Source organism: Elephantulus edwardii, unplaced genomic scaffold (genome assembly GCF_000299155.1).
Source record: "Elephantulus edwardii isolate Elephantulus edwardi_28Jun2011 unplaced genomic scaffold, EleEdw1.0 scaffold00029, whole genome shotgun sequence".
Classification (NCBI taxonomy): domain Eukaryota; kingdom Metazoa; phylum Chordata; class Mammalia; order Macroscelidea; family Macroscelididae; genus Elephantulus; species Elephantulus edwardii.
The window spans coordinates 10,928,015-10,945,872 of NW_006399779.1; the positions used below are offsets into that span (position 1 = coordinate 10,928,015).

The following is a 17,858-nucleotide window of genomic DNA, read 5'->3' on the forward strand; positions in this document are numbered from 1 at the left end:
GCAAATTCAAGCCTCCAACCTCTTGGTTAGCAGCTGATTACTTAGCCGTAGTGCTTCCAGGACTCTTGTTTGTGTTACAAACCACTGCTGCCCGTTGGTGCTGACTCATTGGGACTGCATAGGACAGAGTAGAACTGCCCATACGGTTTCAAATTCAACCATTCATACACATTTTGTCCTGTCACATTAATTTCAATACTTAAAATGTAATCACACTTTCCCATCTCCTTCCTATAATTCTTATTTCCATTAATTTTTCTATGCTGCTTTGCGCCACTCTGTTCTTTAATAGTATTATGCTGGTCGTTCTCTTACTGTATATTGCCTTTTCCTTTGCCCGGCATTATATATCTGTTATCTATTAATTTGCTTACTCACTTCTTTCTCTTCCTTCCCAACCCTAGTAAGTATCCAACAATGATATTTTCTATGTGTAAACCTTTCTTTAGATTTTTTTATGTTCTTTGAGGACAACACCATAATTTAAAGGCATCAGTTCTTCTGTCATCCTTATCATTGCCCAACTTTCGTGTGCATAGGAAGCAATTGAAAATACCATGGCTTGGATCAGGAGCCCCTAAGTCTTTGGAAGTTAAATTTTTGACTCTTTAGCACATTGATGAGGTCCTTGACAGCAGGTTTTCCTAATTGAAAGATGTCTTTTGATTTCTTGTCTGCTACAGTCATGGGTTGGGTGTCGATTGTGAATCCATGTAAAATGAAAAGGTTGATCACTTCAATCTTTCCCGCATCTGTCAGGATGTTGCCTATTGGTCTAGTGGTGAGGATTTTTGTTTTCTTAATGTTGTGACTCATAATGAAGACTGAAATCTTCGATCTTCTGCAGCAAGTGCTTCACATCCTCGTCACTTGTTGGAACCAATGTTGTGGCATCTGCTTAACACAAGTTGTTGAGTTTCCAATTCTGATGCCACAGTGGTCTTCACATAACCCAGCTTCTAAAATGATTTGTTCAGGGTATAGATTGAATATGTATGTAGAAAGCTGTATAGTTTCTCCATATCTAACTTTTAAAGTTAGTGGTCTTGTATAGTGTTTGTGCTTTTGTGACTGACTTCTTTGACTCAGCATAACATCCACTAGATGCATCAATGTTATGCAGTGTTTGTCAATTCTTTAGTGTTGCATAGTTCTCCATTATGTGCATGTACCATAATGTTTTTATCTGTTCATCCATTGACAGACATATGGGTTGTTTCTCTTTGTTACTGTAAATAATGCGTCAGTGAACATGGTTAGATATCTGCCTGTTCTTGTTGCAGCTGTTGTTTCTGTAGGGAATAGACTTAGTAGTGAGAGTGCTGGCTGAAATGATATTTCTGATTTTCTGAGGACGCACCAAACTGCATTCCATAGTGGTTGCAGCATTTTACATTCCCACCAGAAGCTGTATATGTTTACAGAAGCAGCTGGTAGGCTCGTACCTCTGACCTTTGAGTTAGCATTTCCCCCCCAGTGCTTAACCCACAGTGCCACAAATGCTAATTTATTAAATCCCTAGAACTCAGGAATTCTTAAAACAAAGTACCCTGTTGTTTTTGTTGTTAAGTGCCATTGAGTGAACTAGGACTCATAGCAACCTATGAACAACAGAGATCTTTCCTGAAGTGCAGCATTTCAAGTTGAAAAAGAATATCTTACAACCCTATAATGAGTAGGTGATGAGTAATTCCTAGATATGTAGCTCTATAACACTGGACCAATTGGCAGCATCAGGATGGATAGTGAAGAGATTGAGATTGTACACAGCTTTAGTTTGCTTGGCTCTCTAGTCAACAGTCTTGGCACCAGCAGCCAGGAAATTAAAAGGCGCATTGCCATGGGAAAGTCTGCTGTTAGGGACCTCTCCAAAGTACTGAAGAGCAATGGTATCTCTCTGGAGACTAAGGTGCGTCTGATACAGGCCATGGTCTTTGCAATCACTTGTTATGCATCAGAGAGTTGGACAGTGACCAAGGAGGATAGAAGGAGAATTGATGCCTTTGAGCTGTGGTGCTGGAGAAGAGTATTGAGAATACCATGGACTTCTAGGAAAACAAAGAGATTTGTCCTGGAAAGGGTTAAACCGGGTGGCTCCTTGGAGGCAAGGATTCTGAGGCTCCGTCTAACATACTTTGGACATGTTGTGAGAAGAGACCGGTCCTTGGAGAGGGACATCATGCTTGGGAAGGTGGAGGGACAGCGCAGGAGGGGAAGGCCCTCTATGAGGTGGATTGATTCAGTGACTGGGATAATTGGGATGGGAGTGTCAGAGACAGTGCGATTGGCACAGGACAGAGCGGAGTTTAGGGCTGTTGTACACAGGGTCGCTGTGAGTCGCAAGCAACTCGATGGCACATAACAACAACAACAATATAACACGTTCTGCTCGTATCTTAGGACTGTGGCTTTATTTTTTTTAATCACTTGACCCACATAAGCCTGCTGCTCACCAGGTGCTCTGCAAGATAAAGTTATAGCAGTCTGCTTCCATAGAGACTTAGAAATCCTATGGGGAAATTCAGTTCTGCTCGGTATGAGCCAGAATCCAGTTGATGGCAGTAGGCTTGCTTTTTTTCATTTTCTTTTATTGTTGCACATTTTCTTATTCCCCTTCCTCAGCCCGCCCTGCAATGCACCCCTTGTTCCAGATTGTTGGTTGTCATATGTGTAATGCCTTTTGGGCAGTTCTTCCCCTCATCTCTTCTAATGTAGTGTTTGTTATCTGTCCACTCTTTTCCCATTTTCTCCCCAACACCCCCATGTCTGTCCTGTTTTATAAAATCAGTGTTATGCAGTGTTTGTCTTTCTGTGACTGAGATATTTCACTCAACATAGTGTCCTTCAACCTCCCGCATGTTGTGTAATGTTTCACAAGTTTATTGTTTTTCAATACTGTATAATACTCTTGTCGTGTGAATGTACCATAATTTTTCTATCCATTCAGTTGTTGATGGGCACTTGAGTTGCTTCCATCTCTTTGCTATTGTGAATAACACAGCAATAAACATGGGTGTGCATACATCTGTTTGAGTCATGGCTCTGGTTTCTTTAGGGTGTATTCCCAGTAGTGGAATTACTGGGTCAAATAGTATTTCTCTTTCCAACTTTTGAGGCAGTACCAGGCTACTTTCCATAGTGGCTTTACCATTTTACATTCCCATCAGCAGTGAATAAGAGTTCCAGTCTCTCCACAACCGTGCCAGCATTTGTTTGTATACTTGTATTTTTGGTTATCATTCATTAGAGTATTTCTTCAGTCTTATTATCTTCATTTTTCATGTAGAGAAAGATGACTTTGGAAGAGTTAAGTGACTTGCCCAACGTTACATTTAATAGGGTCTGGAGGGTTAATTTCTTTCTACTATGCTCTGTGCACTGTTTTATGACTAGGAAGCGTAGAAGCAGTAATCTGTTTATCAACTATCCAGGTGCATAGCATTTTTGAAATACAGCAGATTTCTTGAGAGAGCTGGGTATATTTCTATTGTTTGCATAAATGTAAATTGCACCCAGAAATTCTACTTAAGAGAATGAGAAGACTCACATACTTTGGGCATTGTCAGGAGGGACCATGTCTGGATCCAGACATCATTCATACTCATTGAAGTGGAGGGTCATTGAAAAAGAGGAGACTCTCAATGAGATGTCTTCAGCAAGGGATTCAAGTGGCTCCAGCAGTGGGCTCAAGCACCACAACAGTTGTAAGAAAGAGGCAAGACGGAGCAGTATTCTATTCTGTTGTAGATATGAATTGGACTTCAGGCTGCCTAATAACAACAGAAGAATCGATGCCTTTGAGCTGTGATGTTGGAGAAGAGTATTGAATATCCCTTGGTCTTCCAAAATAACAAAAAAATATGTCTAGGAGAAAGTGCAGCCAGCGTGCTTTTTGGAGGCAAGGATGACAAAGCTTCATCTCACATACATTGAATGTTTCTAGGAGAGACTGTTCATTCCTTGGAAAGGAATATCATGCTTGGAAAGGTAGAGGGCCAACAAAGAAGAAGAAGACCCTCAATAAGGTGGGTTGACACAGTTATTGCAGTCGTGGACTCGAGGGCGTCAGAAGTTGTAAGGACAGCACAGGGCTCAGGTGTTTGTTCATTAGGTCGCTATGTGTTGTACTCAATTCAACAACACCTAACAACAACAATAAGATGTCAAGTTATTTTTACAAAACAAAAATTAAAATTTAGAATCAATGGAGACAGTCTGACTTTTTTTTTAAAGAGTTAAGAACTTGAGTTTAATAATGCCCACTTCTTAATATATCTATAGTGGTAGTTCTATTTTTTTTATACACGGTGACAAAGTACCAGCTTGAAGAAAATTCATAATCAGTATATAAATATATATGTATTTACTAAACCTCTACTTATCAGCAGTGATACTTCTGGTGCCATGGCTTCTTCTAAATCCTGCTTGAACTTCTGGAAGTTCCCTACCTGTATACTGTTCTAGCTGTTTTTTAATGATCTTCAGCTGTATTTTGCTTGTATGTAATATTAATGATACTGTTCAGTGGTTTCTACATTCTGTTGTGTCACCTTTCTTGGGAATGGGAACAGATATGGACCTCTTTAATCCATTGGCCAGACCGCTTTCCTCTAGATTTCCTGGCATAGACTGGTGAGTTCATCCAAGGCTGCATCTATTAATTGAAACATGTTAATTGGTATCCAGTTGATTCCTGGGACTTTGTTTTTCCAGTGCCTTCAATGCACCTTCCACTTCCTCTTTCATTACCATTGGCTCTTCCTCATACGGTACTTCCTAAAATTTTTCATTGTTAGTTAGTTCTTTTTGGTACAGTGACTGTGTATTTGCTCCATCTTCTTTTAGATCATTCAGTCCTTGCCTCCAGAGAACAACTTGGTTCCACCCTCTGGAGGACTGCCTTGTTTGTTCTCCTGCCAGTCCACAGTATATTCACTACTCTTCTCCAGAACCACAATTCAATATATTACTCATAGCATCTTTCAATATTGCAACAAGAGGCTTAAATTTGGTTTTCAGTACTCTCACCTTTAGACATACAGAGTGAGTTATTTCCTTTTTATTCTTCAGTTCTAGCTCTCTGCACATTCCATTATAATACTTTGCTTTGCTATCTTGAGCTGCCGTTTGAAATCTTCTGTTCAGCTCTTTCACTTTGGCATGTTTTCCCTTTGTTATGGCTTCTCGACTCTAGTGCAAATTTCAGAGTCTCTTCTGACATCCATTTCAGTTTTTTCTTTCTTCTTTGTCTGTGTAATGACCTCTTCCTCTCTTAATGGATATTCTTGACACCATCCCACAACTCATCTGGTCTTTGATCATTGGTATTCAATGCTTCAAACCTATTCTTAAGATGATTTTGAAATTTAGATGGAATAGCTTCAAGATCATATTTTGGTTCTTGTGGATGTGTTTTGATTTTCTTCAGCTCTGTTGTTGTTATGTGTCACCAAGTCACTTGCAACTCATAGTGACCCTTTGTACAACAGCTCTGAACCCTCCCCTATCCTGAGCCAATCTCATCGTCTCCAACAGACCTAGTCCTGCTTCTCTAGTTACTGAGTCAGTCCATCTCATACTGGGTCTTCCTTGCCTTTGCTGTCCTTCCGCCCTTCCAAGCATGATAATCTTCTCCAAGGACTGGTCCCTCCAGGCCTTGTGCCCAAAGTATGTGAGATGGAGCTTCAAAAATCCTTGCCTCCAGAGAGCAGCTTGGTTTCACCCTCTGTAGGACTGCCTTGTTTGTTCTCCTGCCAGTCCACAGTGTGCTCACTACTCTTCTCCAGAACCACAATTCAAAGGCATCTATTCTTCTTTGTCGTCCTTAGACATTGTCTAGCTTTCTGATGCATAGCAAGTAATTGCAAAGACCATGACTGTATCAGGTGCACCTTAGTCTCCAGACTGACATAGCTCTTCATTACTCTGGAGAGGTCCCTGACAGCAGACTTTCACAATGAAATTTGTCTTTTGATTTCCTGACTGCTGGTGCCAAAGTGTTCATTGTGAAACCAAATATACTGAAATGATTAACTATTTCAGTCTCTTCTCCGTCTATCATGAAGTTGCCAATTGGTCCAGTGGATGTTGAGCTTCAATCCATGTTGAAGACTACAGTCCTTGACCTTCTGCAACATATGCCTCATGTCCTCCTTATTTTCAGTAAGCAAGGTTGTATCATCTACATAATGCAGGTTGTTGAGTCTTCCTCCAATTCTGATGCCATATTCCTCTTTATAAAGCCCTGTTCTGCATATAGATGGAAAAGATAGGGAGATAGGATGCATCCCTGACATACACCTTTCCTGCTTCTGAACCGTGCAGTATTTCTTTGCCCTATACTGACTGTGCATCCTGGTCCAAGTACAGGTTTCATATGGGCACAATTAAGTGTTCTGGGATTCCCATTCTCCTCAGAGTAGGTTAGCCACAATTTGTTGCGATCCACACAAATGTCTTTGCATACTCAATGGAACACAGTTAGATGTTTCTCTGGTACTCTCTATTTTTGGCCAACATCAATCTAATGTTAAGCCAAAGGAACTGAAGAACAAGTTTAAGATTATGGTCCTTATTCACCCTTCGCACCTGGAATAAGATTTAGCCCTTTGATTCAACTTTCAGCTAAACAGTGTCTTTTAAGATCAGTTACACAAAGGTGGTACTCATTCCTTAGAATGATCAACCATGTATGATCAAGAGGGCATCATTTGCTCAGGGCTAAAGCTCAGAAGGCAAGAAGAAAGGATAGAATGGAGAGATAATTTGTAATAAGAATCATGGGGAGGAAGTAGAAAACGTACGTGAAGCTACATTGTGTTGTTGTTATGTGCTGTCAAGTTGCCTACAACCATATGTACCATAGCTCTGAGCCTGGCCTATCCTGAGCCAGTCCGACTCCAACAACATACCTACCCCATTATCCCAGTCACTATATCAATCCATCTCATCCTGGGTCTTCCTCTCCTGTGCTGTGTCTCCACCCTTCTGAGCATGATGTCCTTCTCCAAGGACTGGCCCCTTTTGGCCACGTGCCCAAAGTATGTGAGATGGAGCAGTTTTGCCCTCTCCTAGACAGACCTATTTGTTTTCTTGGTGGTCCATGGTATGTATATTCAAGACTCTTCTCCAGCACCTGTAAGTATTCTAATTAATATTATGAAGCAAAATGTGTGTAAATGATGGAATGAAAAATCAATTTGCTTTGTAAACTTTTATAATTGAAATAGAGGGAAAATGGAAAATACTATGATTTTTATTATTGCTATGAGACAGAGTCAACTTTATGGCCGGCACCTAACAACAATAACAACATGAATTTTATTAGAATTTCATCTCATTTGTTAATTGATATGGAAATTTGACGTCTTAACAATATTGAGAATTGTAAAGATATATTTGATTTTAGATGTTATCTTTTATCAGAATTGATGAAAAAATTGTATTTAGTGATTTTAATAATATTCTCTAGAAATGCTGAGAAGAATTTTGTGAAGAGGAATTTTATGCTTTTTCAACTTCCCCTTTTAAGATCAAATAAAGACTTTTATCAGACAGAGTATGACTGACTCTTAGCTTTGATTCCTTATTTTGGTGAGCAAAAGAAAAGAAAAATAATATATATGTGTGTTTGTATCTGGGTGAAAGTTTAAAAATTATGCTGCTTTTCAAATCTTTAATAAGAAGGAAAAGAACTTTCCATTAAAATGAGATCTGCTCCATTTTCTTTGTATATATGCAAACCACAGAGTAATTTATTTTATACCCAGATCTTACTGTCACATAAAATTTATACAGTCATCTTAGACCAGTGTTTCTCTTAGTTTGAGATACCAACTGTTTCAGCATTAGGTGGAGACTTATTAAAGATGCAAATTCATGGGCCCAACCCCAGACTAGCCAAGTGGGAAACGATAAAATGGAACCCAGCAATCTGCTTTAAGAAATCCTCCTTTGAATTTTATATAGGCTAAGACATGAGGGCCAGTACAGACTTCTTTTTTTTTTTTTCATTACAGACCGTTTTTTTTTTAATTTAAAAAAAATTATTATTTTCTCTGTGCGTGTACCATCAAATTGGAGGAAATGGCCCCTCCTTCTCTGGCAAAGCATCTGGTGGATTCGAACCACATATCTCTGGGATTGCAGTGCAGCTTCTTGTCACTAGGTCACCAGAGCTCCCCCGTTACAGACTTTTTAAGAGTAAGAATTACCCTTTATTCCTTCACTTCATACCCTTGGCACTATTTACACGAGGGAATTTTTCATGTACAGACTTTGTCAAAAGAAAAGTATGGAAACTATGTATGGAGCAGTTGAACACAGAAGTAAAAGACACAAGGCTTGCATAGTGGAGAGGGAGAAATTAGTGGAACTTTGAAGTTTCTGATTCATGTACCTGCATTCTGTAAATCTTGTGCCACATACTCCGCTCAGTTCCGAAAGTTCTAAAGAATACTAGTGGTTTTAGCATTGTTTATGTAGCTCCTCATCCCTTAATACGTTTTAGGGTCTGCTGGAGCAAAAGGATTAGAAAATAACCTTAGTTTATTGGGAAAATGATAGCCTGCAACTTAAAAACACACAAAAATTTGCAAGCCTTTACATACTACTTTCCGCTCCCACACTACTTCCACATGGTAATCACATTCTACTGTTGTAGGTTGTAGGGAGTTGTGCTGCTAACCAGAAGGTGCTGCCATGGTTCAAATCCACCAGCAGCTCCATGGGAGAAGAATGGATATTCTCCTCCCCTGGGATTTACAGCCTCTGAGACCCAGTGGAGGCTCAGCTATAAGTTGGTTCCAACTCGATGGCAATGAATTTGAGCCTCAGGAAAGGAATCCCTGTTGGCATATTCTATAGAGTCGCACTGCTAATCCAAAGGGCAAGCTTCCAGTTCACCACTGGCTCTGAGGGAAAAAGATTTATAACCTCAGAGTCCAGTGGAGGCTCAGCTGTGAGTTGGAACTGACCTTGATGCCAGTGAACGGGTGAGTCTTAGTAAGAACACGATCTTTGAGTATTGTGGGTTAATTTCTGCTTTTAAGATTCCAAGTTAAAAAAAAAGATTCCAAGTTAAAAGAAAAATTTAGTATGAAATAGGTAAATGCTGTTGTTTGAAATTACCAGAACATTTTAATGCCTGAAATTATTAGCTTGTACCAGAATCACTTGCTTTCTCTATTTTTATAGGAATTTTCATATAGAGATGCAAGACTCTTAAACTGTGTTTTGTTACAGCTACTCCTCCTCAGTTTGTGACAGTAGACGAACTCCTGGAGACAGCGAAAGGCGTTGCCAACATGGCTCTCGCCCATGAAATTGTAGTCAATGGAGACTTTCAGATTAAACCAGCTGAATTGCCAGAAAACAGGTAACCAGGATAATGGAGTTGTCTTGTTTAATAGAAGAAAACTATCATTCCCCATTCTGGAACTCTTTCCTTCAGTTCATGCCAATATATTAAAATATATTTGGCCTTTCAATATTATTGTTGTTGTTGTTATGTGCCATCGAGTTGCTTGTGACTCATAGCGACCCTGTGTACAACAGCCCTAAACCCTGCTCTATCCTGTGCCAGTCGCACTGCCTCTGACACACCCTTCCTGATTACCCCAGTCACTGAATCAATCCACCTCATAGAGGGCCTTCCTCTCCTGTGCTGTCCCTCTCCAAGGACTGGTCTCTCCTTACAACATGTCCAAAGTATGTTAGACGGAGCCTAAAACATAATTCTATACAGTGTTAGTAATTACTAGATTGTGAAGATAGATCTCAGAACACTGCTTCTTCAAAATGTAAATTAAAGGTCTAGAAATCTCCCTGGGAGTCTTTCTTGACATCTTTCCACCTGCTTAACAATTTAGTTGTCTCAGTTTTGTATTTCCTTACATCATTTTCCTATTTTAGAACATTTTTTTTTTCCGGCGCTGGCTGAAAATCGCCTGTGACTTCATCCATAGCCACTGGTGAGAGTCAGCGCCCAGAGCCATCAGGGGCTTTAAGCTCGTTGCCCACTGCTGTGGTGTGGACAGCTGAAACCCAGGCCCCAACAGGCACCTGTGGGGGGGGAGGGGGGAAGAACATTTTTTTGTAACCAGCACAGTGTGCTATAGTTGGTTTCTGAGCACATAAACCAACAGATTGAAGATGAAGACTAAGTAGGATGCTCCACATCATTGGAAACTGGCTCATATTCTATTGAATTGAATTGATAACTCTATTGATTGTTAAAGATTATCTTCTAAAAAATGTATTATAACAATAATATTGTCCATTTTAATGGTAGAAATGTCATCACTATTTAGTTTTATTTGAGTGAAAGTTTATAAATAATACTGTTGTGTAGCCATTCATTGACATTTTGTTTTATCATGTTAATTATCATTGATTAATTAAATTAATTCATCCCAGCCCTTGTTATATGTTGCCTTTCCCTTCATATTTATTAATTTCCCTTTTAGTTCTTCCTTCCCATCACTGTCAACCCTCTGAGACTGATTGTATGTGTAAGCTTTACTCAGCTTTTTATTATAGTGATCCTATGTCATAAATGTCCTTTTGTAGCTAACTTATGTCACTTATAATAATTTGTCCTAAATCCATCAATTTTACATATTATCATTTCACAATTATCGATAGTTTTTAAGTGCTACCTAATACTCCATGGTGTTAATCGTTTGCTGTGGATAGGTACTTGGGTAGCTTCCAGCTCTATCCCATGGTTAAAAAAATGCTGCACACGGGTGTGTATATGTCAGTTTGTGTTGAAACTTTCTTCTTTTGGGGATTTTACTACTATCCTAGGTGCCCTTTTCAGCAGTTCATGGATAGCAAGACTCTGAAGTGATATTTCTGTGACCTGCTTGTGTTTTCCTTCATAATTACAAAATAACTGCTGCCATCCTTCATATACCAGTGTCTAGGCAAGAGAGGAAAGGGGGGCGAGACAGAGATCACTGTCTCTAAATAGCAGGCCTGCTTTTCCACATTAACAATGAAGAATTTTACTCCTACTAAATCTTTATTTAAAAGTTATATATTATATATACACACACACACACACATATATGTACATATCTGTGTATATCTATATATATGTGTGTGTGTGTATATATGTATGTAGTTAGCGTTTAGTACCTGGTTGATCCTCCCAAATATCACATGTCCTTCAACCTGTATACTTGCTAAATTGACTTCTTAACCTATTTACTCATAAATATCATAGGGAATTTACTAATATTAGGGGACTGGAAAAGAATTCTGGCTATTTCAATATTCTTTTGTTTTAAAAAAATTTCCCCTCCCCCACTTCAGTATTCTTTCTTTTCTGACAGTTATACACTGATAGTGAGGCAAATGGCTACTGTAATTGAAAATTATTCTCTTTAGAGACAGTTATTGGGGGGAACCCATTAACTAAAAATATGGTATACCATTGATTTACGTATGTATGAGAAATCTTTTCTTTTCATTCTTAAACCCATGGGATTTGTGCTTTTCCCCCCAGAGCTTTGTGCTTTTGAAAGTAACTGGAGGTTCCGATATGTTGCCTCTCACTCTCTTCTCTTCTCTCATTCTTTATCTTCCCCTCTACCTCGACTGTGTTTCTGCAGCTTGAAGAAGAAAGTAAAGGATATTGTACATAAAGCTTTTTGGGATTGTTTGAGTGCCCAGCTAGAGGAAGACCCCCCAAAATATAACCATGCCATCAAACTGGTGGGAGAGATCAAAGAGGTGAGTCAAAGAGCAGTTCCTTACTTAGCAGAGCGAATAATAGCCATTTTCTGACATGCTGGAAGTATTTTCTCAACCTCTCTGTTTAATTACTGGTGGGAATTTGGATTTAAGAGGGGTTTTTGTTTGTTTAATTTTTATATTGGTGCCTTTGGAATTTCCTATTTCTTCTTTTTTTCCATTTTGAATCATGACTGTTGTTTGTTGTTGTTAAGTGTCCTCGAGTCATAGACAGCTCATAGTGACCCTATGAACAAAAACCCTGAACATTTGTATAACTTTCATCGTTTCTCCAAGTTCATAGAGTTTCTGGAGGCAAGTTCTTTCAGAAGTGAATGCCAGTCCTGCTTCTAAGCTTGTTTCAATCAGGGAGCTTCACCACTCTCCACCATGGGTAACCATTATCACATTTGACACAACATCACAGCAGCCACAAGTTACCTCTGTACAACAAATGGAGAGACCAGTGCTATTCTGCTTAGAAGAATGTTTGACCTAAAACAATTAAGCCATGATTATTGCTCTTATAAATTAAAAACAGACCAAGATTTCAAGAACTGAATTATTTGAATAATACAAATAATCAAAAATCAAAAGGTACATTATTTAATAGCATGAAACTGGTACAGACATGGTAAATTTATAATGTCTATACTATATATCCGTTCTTTAGTCTGAGAGATAAAGAAAGTATTTGGTAAGGACAGATTGTTTGCAATGGTTTTAGCAGGAGTATCTTAAGAAAAGATGTCTCCGAGGCTTTGGCATCTGTGGTTGGCTTACACATTCACATTAATAAATAAGGTTTTCATTTCTCATCTTTCAAAATTTGTTTATTTTGTATCCAGTTGATTGCTACCTACAGTTTAAATGGAAGATAGCTTAGATAACTATTCTGAAATATTTGTAAACACTTCTGTTTTAATGTTACCTTGTGGAATATGAGATTAAAACATGTGTAAGATTGCAGTCGCTATTGCTCAACGCTTACTTAAATAGTTGTAAAATCCTTTTTGTGTAATAAAAAATGGTGTCTCTTTTAGAAACTTGGATGAAATGTAATTCTGCTCTCTTGTAGACACTCTTATCTTTCTTGCTGCCTGGTCACACTAGACTGAGAAACCAGATAACCGAGGTCTTGGATCTGGACTTGATCAAGCAGGAAGCAGAGAATGGGGCCTTAGACATTTCCAAGGTGGCAGAATTTATTATTAGCATGATGGGAACATTGTGTGCTCCTGTTCGAGATGAAGAAGTTAAGAAACTAAACGACATTAAGGAAATCGTGCCTCTGTTCAGGTGGGGAACTGTGCTGCTAGCTGGCACGCATCCTGTTCATTCTGACTCATGTGACTTCATAGGTCAGAGCAGCGCTAACTGCTCAATTGTGTTTCCAACACTGGAATCTTTACAGGTACAATTTGCCAGCTTTTTGCTGGTATGTTTGAATTTGGACCCCTGTACCACCAAAGCCCCCTTAGTCCAGCCCTGAACACCTGAAATGTATTGTCTGCATTCACATTTAGACTTCCTCATGTTTAAAAAATAAATTAGGAAAATCCAGATGTTTTGTAAAATACAGAAATGTATAAAGAAGAAAAACTTAATGCATAATTTTAACACTCAAATGCAATCACAATTATAGTTTTAACCTATACTTCTTAGCTTCTTTTTGCCTCCCTCCTAATTTTTTATTTTGAAAAATTCTAAACCTACAGGAAAGTTTCAAAGCAGTATAACCAATATAATATCTGCCACAAGATTTCACTAGTCTTTAGCATTTTATATTTGCTTTTCCTTTTTAGATATACCTGAGTGTGTATGCATGTTTTTTTTTAATAGTGCATGTATTTTTGTGGATTACATTCTATCCCTGGAAAAGATAATACTCATTTCCTAATATTCCGTACTTGTGAATGTGAACTTTAGGTGTTACGAGTTCACATTAGATCATACTGGGGAAAAACCCCGCAAACTCATTGCCATCGAATTGGAACTGACTCATAGCTGAGCCTCCAGTGAGTTTTCAGAGGTCGTAAGTCACCCAGGAAAATGGATTTGAACTATCTGCCTTAGGGTCGTCAGCACAACTCACTAGACCACTAGAATTCTCTCTGCTTTCAGATAACGAAGAGGAAACCTGTATTTGTATGGTTTCCTTGAGGTAGTAAAACACCGACACTCATTTCTCCTTGCTCTTTGCTTTTAGAAGAAGTTGTTGTGAACCATCAAATTGAACTGACCTATAGCTGACCCTCCAGCAGATTTTTAGAAGTAGTTAATCACATAAGAGGAGATTGTCCATCTTTCCCCCCAGAGTAGCTGGGGACTCGAACCACATGCCTTTGAGATTACAGTGCAGCCTTTTGTATCTAGGCTACCAGAGCTTCATACTATAAGTCAAATAACTCAAAACTCAAGTTGGAACTGTCTCACAGCTGACCTTTCAGCGGGTTTTTCAGGAGGCTGTAAATCACACAGGAGAGGATTTCCCGTCTTTCTTCCATGGCGCCAGAGAGGCACCACCTTTTGATTAGCACTGTAACTGCCTACAGATGATGCCACCAGAGCTCCCCAAGGTCAGACAGGAGAAGGACAAATCCTTATCCAGTGTGAGTGGTATCTTTACATGAAAGGAGGAGACCCAGAGATAGAAAGAAACTGAGGGAAAATTGCTGTTGAGTTCTGCTGAAGCTGCAAGTGATGCCTGGGGCAACCAGAGCATGGAATGACAAAAAAAAGGTCTTCCCCTAGAGCCTTCCTAGGAAAGGTGACTGACTGGCACCCTGAAAGTGTACTGCCTTTGCATTGAGACAGTCAGTTCTCTCCTATAGGCCACACAGTGTATGGTACTTTGTTATAGCAGCCAGAGTAAATGAATACAGTATAAGCACATTATTTACTGTGAACTAGCTGAGGTTGGATTGCATCTTCAGTATGAATTGCATCTCAATGTCAAGAAAACAAGTGTGCTTACCACTGGACAGAAAGGAGACTGAAATTGTCAACAGCTTCATCTTGCTTGGATCCACAATTAACACTCTTGGTACCAGCAGTCAGGAAATAAGGAGATGCATTGCCCTAGGAAAATCTGCAGTTAAGGACCTCTCCAAATTATTGAAGAGTAATGATGTCAGTTTGAGGACTAATGTGCATCTGATTCAGGCTATAGTCTTTCTGATCACTTGCTATGAATCTGAGAGCTGGACAATGAATAAGGATGACAAAAAAGAATTAATACCTTTGAGCTGTGGTATTGGAGAAAATCACTGAACATCCCGCAGATAGCCAAAAGAGCAAACATGTATCTTGGAGAGAGTGGTGCTCTTTGGGGTCAAGAATGATGAGGCTTTGCCTCACATACTTTGGGCATGTTGCTAGGAGCAACTTTTCCTTGAAGAGGGACATGATGCTGGAAAGGGTGGAGGATTGGCCAAGGAGAAGACCTTCAATCAGGTGGACTGACACGGTGACTGTTGCAATGAACTCTTGTGTCAGGAAATGTGAGGATGACACAGGATATAACAGGGTTCAGATCTTTTGTTCATAGGATCCCTGTGAATCATACTTGACTCAATGGCATCTAACAACAAAAACAGCAGCAACATCTGAGGTTTCATAATAGATACTGTGATAACTTCACTCTTATGGCCATGCCTACCTCCTCAGAATGTGGAAATTCTGCATAAACAATACAACTGAGACACAAGACATTTGATAAGGAGTTGCACTGCCTACACAAAGGTGCATGGTTTGAATCTACCAGCTGCTCTGCTGGAGGAAGGTGGACATTCTCTTCCTGTTTGATATACTGCCTCTGAAAACTAGCCGGAGGGTCAGCTATGGGCTGGTTCTGACTCTGCCTCTGAAAACTCACTGGAGGGCCAGCTATAAGATGCTACACAACAACAACAATTTTATTAATGGATCAACAATTTTATTAATGGATATATAGCTCAAATAAGTTCTTTTCATTCTGAATATTTATTTTTAAATGTATGTGATTGTGGCTATGTTTATTTAGAGAATATTTATGATAACATAGGCCTGAGAACTAGGCTTTTGGTTAACTGCTTAACTCTGTTTTCTTGTGAACAGATGATGATGTTTTGTGCCAGGGAATGAGTTCAAGGGACAGAATGGCAGTGGGCAAGGGGTGAGAGGGAGGAAGGGGATTGTGGTTCTTTGAAGGGAGTGATTAAAACATTTAAATTTCTATGTATTCTTATTTAAATTTATATGTATTCTTAAGTTCGTGGTTTATACTTTTTCTCATGACCTTTCTAACTTTTCTTGCTACCCTTTCTAAAATAAGAGGACGTCTCTCAAATCAGCTTACTTCATCCTTTTAAAATCATACTTTATAAGTGCCTGGGTCTAAAGCTGTTTACTTTTTTCCTTTCAGGGAAATATTTTCTGTGTTAGATCTAATGAAAGTGGACATGCTAAACTTTGCTATCACGAGCATTCGGCCACATCTCATGCAGCATTCAGTTGATTATGAAAGGAAGAAGTTTCAAGAGTATTTGGAGAAGCAGCCAAGTATGTTTAATGGCACTCTTTTATTGGTGGTGGTTTTTCAGTTTAGTTACTATGGCTTAGTGCATAATGGTTGTTGCTTTTTTAGAAACAAAAGTCGTATTTGAGCATGCCAGTAGTGTAATTTGAAGAAGTGAAAACACAAAACTTTGGAATATATCTAGAGTTGGAAAGGAAACAGAATTGACATAAGGAGAAGTGTGTGAGTTAGCATATGAACGTACAATTGAAAATGAATGAAGTACAAAACAAAATGGTTTAGTGTTGTATTGTGGGTTTTTTTTTTTGTTTGTTTAACTAAATAAGTTTTTAATGTAAGCACAATTTGAGGTAAATACAATTCTTGATCTTGGTGTTAGAAACAGAACAAGCTCATTGTGCCCAAGTTTAATTCCCTTTTCTTCTCCGTGTGCTGTTGAGCAGGAAATCTCACTTGGCTTGTTTGTGTCCATAAATCCTCTGGCTTCACACCCAAGAAAGAGCCTCGCTTTGTATGACCTTCTCAAATGACTGCAGGAGAACAGTCCCAGTTGGTTTTCTAGGATTCGCTTTGGCCTCTCCATTAACCTCTAATGTTCTGGGACATTTGTTGTCTTCTGGGATAATTGAGATTATAAATGCCCTTTAAGCCTGTACCTTTGCTGGTCTCAAGATGAAAATGATAGTCTGAGCAGTTGGTTCCTCCAGCCTCATACCGAGAGGTGGTAAATGTGCTAGAGGTCAGGAGGCAGGCTGCAAAGACCAGAGGACAAGTGGTAGTTCCTGAGCAGGAGAACAACTAATACATCCCAGTTCCTGAAGCCTTCAGGATTATTGTATGTAATTTATTGCGTTTTCTTCACACATAGTAAGCCTGTGGGGAAGGCATACTTTTTTTGTTGTTGTTATGTACTGTTGAGTTGGATCCAACTGACACAAGAGGAGATTGCCCCTCCTTCTCCAGCAGAGCATCTGGTGAGTTTGAACCACATGAAGACACACTTTTTAAACCCTGTTTCATACATGTGAAAACAAATCTTACGTATTATTTTAAAATCAGAATTTATTGACCAGACAGCTCACAATTGCAACCATTACATCCTCTTGGGAGAAGTAAGTCTTCAGTTTTATGAGCTGAAGAGTCTTAGGAGAGAGCCAAGTACCAGAATCCAGGGTACTGGAGTAGAATGGTTAGAGCCTCACACTTACTCACAGAATAAAAGCCAAGATTTCCCAAAACTGTGGAGTTACAGAGAATGCTGTTTGCAAAGAGTTAAAAGAGAGAGCCAAACGGAGAGCCAGTGGGCTGGCAGCCGGCACATGCAGCCTCTTGCAGCAGTGAAAGGAGGCTGCAGCCGTGACCCTGGTCCATGCATTGTTTTAAGGAGGCAGGACTTCACCAGCAGAGGCAATTTTCTCTGCAATAATGAGGACAAGAGCATCATATTGTTGTGTCCCTCAGAGTCCCTCATGGTTTTCTCAGCTTGGAAAAGTTTAGGGATCATGATGGCAGATTAAAAGTACCTCAGGGTCTCACCAGGACAGTGCTCCAAGAGCCATGTAAAGTATATCTAACACGTGACAGTGCTCACTTCCTGTAA

General features: G+C 39.3%; 1 protein-coding gene across 1 annotated transcript in view; it reads left to right on the forward strand.

The window, feature by feature from the left end:
• TCP11L1 (t-complex 11, testis-specific-like 1) overlaps positions 1–17,858 on the forward strand; it is a 32,778-nt gene that overhangs the window by 1,701 nt on the left and 13,219 nt on the right. Inside the window, exons 2-5 of the mRNA XM_006883738.1 lie at positions 9,244–9,376; positions 11,619–11,739; positions 12,818–13,038; positions 16,145–16,281. Of these exons, the coding sequence (XP_006883800.1) occupies positions 9,244–9,376; positions 11,619–11,739; positions 12,818–13,038; positions 16,145–16,281 (612 nt within the window). The remainder of the gene's footprint in view (positions 1–9,243; positions 9,377–11,618; positions 11,740–12,817; positions 13,039–16,144; positions 16,282–17,858) is intronic.